The following is a 6,164-nucleotide window of genomic DNA, read 5'->3' on the forward strand; positions in this document are numbered from 1 at the left end:
AAAAATATCCTAGGATGATAGTATAACAACATGGAACAATAAAAAATTATAGATACGTTGGAGACGAATCAAGCATCCCCAAGCTTAATTCATGCTCGTCCTCAAGTAGGTAAATGATAAAAACAGAATTTTTGATGTGACATGATATCCAATATGTAATCTTTTGCATGTATGCTCATTAAAAAAGATGAATCAACAAACATCAATATATTATTAATTATAAGCACAAGTAACAAAATCATCAATCTTTCAAAGTATACGATCCAAAAGAATGTTTACCCCAATAATATTTCATATTAACAAAGCATGGCTCTGTCTTCACCACATAATACAAATATTAAGCACCACAGTGTCCGTGTCACGCAATTGGATCATAAATTTTCAAAGTGAAACAACTTTGTATTCTTCACGCAATACATGAGCGTGAGCCATGGACATAGCATATGGAGGAATAGAATATGGTGGTAGGTATCAAAGGGGTAAAAGGGGAGAAGATAGTCTCACATCAACTAGGAGTACCAACGGGCTATGGATATGCCCATCGGTAGATGCGAATGCAAGGAGTAGGGATTTCCATGCAAATGATGCACTAGAGCTATAAGTGTATGAAATATCAAAGGAAGCTAAGTGGGGTGTGCATCAAACCTGTTTGCTCATGAAGACTTTGGGCATTCGAGGAAGCCCGTCATTTGGGTATGAATCAACAATGATACGCTCACCCCTTTGTCATATTACCATATCAATATCATCAACCCACAATTTCTCTTTATGTGCAACATGGTGGTTTTGGTTATCATTCGTTGAATACCTATTATTTCTAGACTAGCTTTATGACCCATGCAAATTACCACTACTGTTTATTAACTCTCAAACAAATATAGTTTAAGAATAAGATTTCAAATATTTCTATAAAATCTACACGGCACCATGCTCAAAAAGATATAAGTGAAGTACAAGAGCAATTGTTTAGCTCAAAAGATATAAGTGAAGCACAAAGAGTATTCTAACAAATCATGATAAATGTGTATATCTCTCAGGTTGGTGTGTGCGGTAAAATATGATTGTGGAAAACTAAAAATAAAAATCAAACTAAAGCAAACGACGCTCCAAGAAAAAACTCATATCACGTGATGAATAAAAATGTAGCTTCAAGTGACATATTGATGGATTGAGACGAAAGAGGGGACGACTTCTCGGGAATTCCCAAGCTCAGATGCTTGGATATTCCTAGAACATTACCTTGGGGTGCCTTGCGAATCCCCAATATTAAGCTCTCACTGCTCCTTATTCTATTGTCCATCGCGATAACACCCAAAACTTGAAAACTTCAATCACACAAAACTCAACAAAACTTCGTGAGATCCGTTAGTATAAGCAACATATCAAATACTTAGGTACAATTTTAAATTGATTAATATTTCATTATTGCATAATAGGGACTGTACTCTAACTTCTCCATGACCTATACCTTCCGATACAATCCATAGCAACATCAAAACAAGCAAACTATGCAAGCAAAAACAGAATCTGTCTAAACTAAATAGTCTATAATAATCTGTTATGAGCCTATACTTCTGTAAACCCAATAACTCCGAGAACTTAGCAAGACCTGATAACTTGTACAGAAATACTGTGTAAAAAATTCAGCTTAAAAATATGTTCCAGTAAAATCATAGAAATTCTGCACTGGACGTCAAAGTTTTGGTTTTTGCACCGTATTAATTATACTAATCATACAAGTCATCCCAAAGGTTTAACTTGGAACAAACACTAATTTAAACATAAAACACAATTGAGGATGTAAATGGCGCTGGGACCCACTAGTCCCACGTATGTCATCCACAATTTTTTTTCTTAAATGGCTTTTGTGGACACCCATAAAAATTAAGTGGGATAAATGGATAGCCCAGAAAAGCCCATCGGTAGTCCATAAATTTTGCAACCATGCCCTAGTTCGCCCCATCTCCTCCGCATCGTGCCACCACATCCCGCTCTTGATCCATGGCGCCGCCGCCACCGCCGTCCAAGGAAATCACCGGGGATCGAGCAGAGCCGCCACCACCGTCCAAGGAAATCGCTAGGGATCGAGCAGAACCTTGCGGGAATGCGTCCTCTGCTCTCTCCCTCATCCTGCCGATGCCATCTTTGGCTCCCGCTCCTCCTCCGCCGTCAAAGGGGGTCATCGTGGAGAAAGCCGAGCCTTGTGTGGCTGCTCCTTCCCCAATTCTGTCACCTGCTCCCCCGCCTCCTCCTCTTCTGCTCCCAGGAATGCACAGACCTCACCTTCCACTCACCTCACCTTCACCTCCCAGCGGGCGCTTCACTGGATCTTTTCGGCCCCGGTTCTTGCCCGTGCCCGTGCGTGGACACCGTGATCCACCGCCGGGCTACCGGGCTGCTGCCCCTTCTTGGTCGGAGCTCCACTGCCTCCCGCGCCGCGCGTAGATCCGTGTTTGTGCCTGTGCCTGTGCATGTTCATTGCTACTCGGCGACTGCTCCCGGTTTCCCCAGCCAGCTGATTGATTGCTAGTGGAGTACTAGCTCCTAGTAGGCATGCAGCTCACCGCTCCCTACTTCTCACGGGTGGCTTCCTCCACTTCCGGGCTCGGCTCCCGCGGTTGCTCTCGTCGGATTCCAGCCTGTGATTCGGGCACTTCCTTCACCGCCAAAACGGAATTTTTCTGCGATTTCCATCATCTATAGTAGTATATGTGACAGTACAGTTACCCGGTACCCCCCGCCGCACTAGTTTCTTGTCGGATCCCCACTGAAAAAAGACCCAGTAGAGAGAAGAGCGCAGGCAACCAAAGTATGCTTTGATTATTTCCATTTCAAATTCATGTGTAATAATAACACTTACAAATATCTCACTAACCATATACATCTGCGAATGGGCTTATGTAACAAAAGAGTGTACATCCTTGGTCTATAGTTAAGTGGTTAAGGGCATCCTGTGCTTCTGCAAAAGGATACATAATATTCAGTTTTTGCAGTAATCGATGTGAAATATTTAATCTGTTCTGCCGTGACCACCATCAGGCATGCTCGATTCGGGAATGAATTTGTGCATTAATAAGCTGCTAATTGTTTTGGTTAGAAGGTTATTGTCTTACTTGTCTACCTTTTGTCGATTATAAGCATATAATGGCATGTTCATTTTGTTAGTAATAGTTAACAGAAAGGGTACTCTTTTGTTTCTAAAAGGAGCACATACATTATGTGCTATGGCAAGGTGGGGTTGTGTACTGTTCCCTTGCTTGCATTGATTCATTTTTATCAAGCTTTCCCTTCTAAATGTTTGACGGCCAATGCTTGTCGATGTTTGGAATGTTAGAATGTTATTTTTAGAATGTTATTTCTAAACATGTTAGGAATGTTAGAATGTTATTTTTAGAATGTTAGAAAGCCAATGCTTGTCGATGTTATTTTTAGAATGTTAGATGAACCAAATCTGAACTTACGTTCTACTGAAACATCTAATATGACATTTCAATGCAGATTTCATTGAAGTGACCATGGGTGACGACCAAGTGGCATTGACAATCGACAAGCAAACTGAAAAGTGGGAAGCCATGGACCATGAACAACATGTGTGGAATGCTATTGAAGAGCAACAGAAGTAAGTCCCTCGCCCTCATGTGTTGTCCTGTGACATTAACTGTATTTTTTGATATATATTTTGAACCCCAACATTTGCATTACAGATCAGAGAGGTAGAATAAAAACAAAGGCAGAAGGCTAAAAGCAAAAGGCTGGAAGAGAAGAGGGAAGAGAAAAGGAAGAGAAGAGGAAGAAGCAAGATAAGAAGAGGAAAAGCCAAAAGGAGGAGTTGCAGGGGAAGAGGAAACATGCTCGTTCTGAATTTATCCAAGGAGCTACAAGAGAGGAGCTACAAGTCTGCTTCTATATTAAACCTCACTTCATAACACAAATGTGCTTCTGTACCTTACTTTAAGTTCTTAGCATGGTCTAATTTTCTTTGTTTTGTTATCTAAAGTCGAGACTCTCCATCTATGACACATGGCCAAAGAGTGACCAGATCCCCATTGGTAGGATCACCGGTGGCTAACACATGGAGGTCTTCCCTTGGGGTTCTAGCGAGAGTTGCAGCCTCAAAAAAGTCGTCCGTGATGTCATCATCTATATTAGGATCCCCTTCTTCGGCAACTACTTCATTTGTACCACGTAGTGAGTTGGCTTCGTTTTTCTCTTCCAAAATTACTCTTGTATATAGTTACAACTTTAAAAATGTTCTTGTGAGTTGACTTTATTTTTATGCTTCCAATTAACAGTCCACAAGACACGAAGATTAACTTCTGTTGTTTGGAGGGATGCCAAACCTATTTATCATCATAACATACTTGTCAAAGCTCAGTGCAACCAGTGTCTTGAGGTGTTTCCAGCTGGATGTGGCGTGGGTACTAATGGTGTACAAAGGCACTTGGCTGCTTGCGAAAAAAAGTCAGATTTGTCCCTTGTTGTTGACAAGTTGAAGTCCTCAGTTTCATCTCCTCATGGATCTATGCTTCAGCAATGGAGTTTTGATCAGATTGCATCTAGAAAGTTGTTGGCTAGAATGATAGTAATGGATGAGTTACCTTTCTCATTTGTTGAGTATAGTGGCTTTCGAGACTTTGTGAAAAGCTTGAATCCCTTGTTTAGCATGGTTTCTAGAGGTACTATTAAAGATGATTGCGTGGAACAGTTTAATGAAGAGAGATTAAAATTCCGTGAAGGTTTCAAGAAATATAGTGGCAGAGTCTCTTTAAGAGCTGATATGTGGACTTCTAAACAAACTTTCTCATATCTATGCATAACTTGACATTTTGTCACAAAGTGGGCTTTGAGAAAACAGATCATAACGTTTTTTATGGTAGAGACTCCACATAATGGAATATAAATGTTTAATGTATTGTTAAAGAGTTTGCAATATTGGAATATTGAAGACAAACTCTTTAGTATAACATTAGACAATGCAGCTGTTAATGGCACAATGGTTTACTATCTAAGAAAAAATCTGAACAGCAAGCATATGTTGCCTATTGAAGGTCAATTATTTCACATTCGTTGTGCATGCCATGTGCTAAATTTGATTGTCCAAGATGGGTTGACAGTGATGAAAGGTGTGATAGATAATATAAGAGAGAGTGCAAAGTATGTTAAGTGTTCCCCTCTCAGTTGGATAAGTTGAAAGCAGTAATTGCAGAAGTTGGTATTTCTTGCAAACTCCCCTCAGTCGATGTGCCAACGCGTTGGAATGCCACCTTTCTTATGTTAGAGTTATCTATCCCATTTCGAAGAGCATTTCGTACTTTGGTTGGACGGGACAAGGATTACAAATTCTGTCCATCATCGGAAGAGTGGAAAAGAGCTCAAACTGTTTGTGCTATGTTAAGAGTCTTTCACACAGCCACAAAAGTAGTTTCTGGTTCAAGTTATCCTACCTCAAATATGTACTTCCATCAAATATGGAATGTGAGAGTGTTACTTCAGAAGGAGGCATCGTCATAGAATGATGTTATTCGAGCAATGGTTGTTGTGATGCAAGCAAAGTTTGACAAGTACTAGATCGAGTCATATTTGCCAAATTGTATAGTTGTGATCCTTGATCCTCGATTCAAACTAAGCTTCGTTGAGTTTCGTTTAAAACAAGCCTTTGGTTCAGATATAGAGAACCACTTGGATGCTGTGAAAAAAGCTCTTAATAGCCTGTTTGAAGAATATTCTTCACAAATGGGAGATGCATTGAGTGAGTCAACTCAAGGACGGAAGACTGATGAGGTTATGGTTGATGAGAATGATCCTTTGGCAGATTGGGATCAACACTTGCACCAGAAGCAACGCCAATCTGCTAATGAGCTTGATAGATACTTGGAGGAAGAAACATTCGATCGCAAAGACAATTTCAACATTCTTCTATGGTGGTATATTCATTCTTCGAAGTATCCCATCCTTTCTTGTATAGCTCGTGATGTTCTTGTTGTACCAGCTTCCGTGGTACCATCTGAATCAGCTTTTAGTACTGGACATCATGTGGTAAGCAATTATAGAAATAGACTGAGCAACAAGACTGTCGAAGCCTTGATCTGCCTCCAAGATTGGTATAAATCTGATGTTCAGTGTGACATTGTTCAGGAAGACCACTACTATTAACTGAGGTATGT

General features: G+C 40.3%; 1 protein-coding gene and 1 long non-coding RNA gene across 2 annotated transcripts; both read left to right on the forward strand.

The window, feature by feature from the left end:
• The first annotated feature begins 1,948 nt into the window (after positions 1 to 1,948).
• On the forward strand, positions 1,949 to 2,996 carry LOC123397740 (neural Wiskott-Aldrich syndrome protein-like). Its single transcript, XM_045092276.1, has one exon. It carries the CDS (start codon positions 2,002 to 2,004, stop codon positions 2,443 to 2,445), a length of 444 nt encoding a protein of 147 aa, XP_044948211.1. The 5' UTR covers positions 1,949 to 2,001; the 3' UTR covers positions 2,446 to 2,996.
• A 756-nt stretch (positions 2,997 to 3,752) lies between these two features.
• Positions 3,753 to 4,633, forward strand: LOC123397741. Its single transcript, XR_006610015.1, has 3 exons — positions 3,753 to 3,895; positions 3,998 to 4,188; positions 4,293 to 4,633. It is a non-coding gene; the product is annotated as an uncharacterized LOC123397741 (long non-coding RNA).
• Positions 4,634 to 6,164: the final 1,531 nt, after the last annotated feature.

This window comes from Hordeum vulgare, chromosome 5H (assembly GCF_904849725.1).
Source record: "Hordeum vulgare subsp. vulgare chromosome 5H, MorexV3_pseudomolecules_assembly, whole genome shotgun sequence".
In the NCBI taxonomy this organism is placed as follows: Eukaryota; Viridiplantae; Streptophyta; class Magnoliopsida; order Poales; family Poaceae; genus Hordeum; species Hordeum vulgare.

What these genes read in the sequence shown, in the direction of transcription:
- LOC123397740 (XM_045092276.1), top strand. Translation starts at nt 2,002, where the DNA reads ATGGCGCCGCCGCCACCGCCGTCCAAGGAAATCACCGGGGATCGAGCA.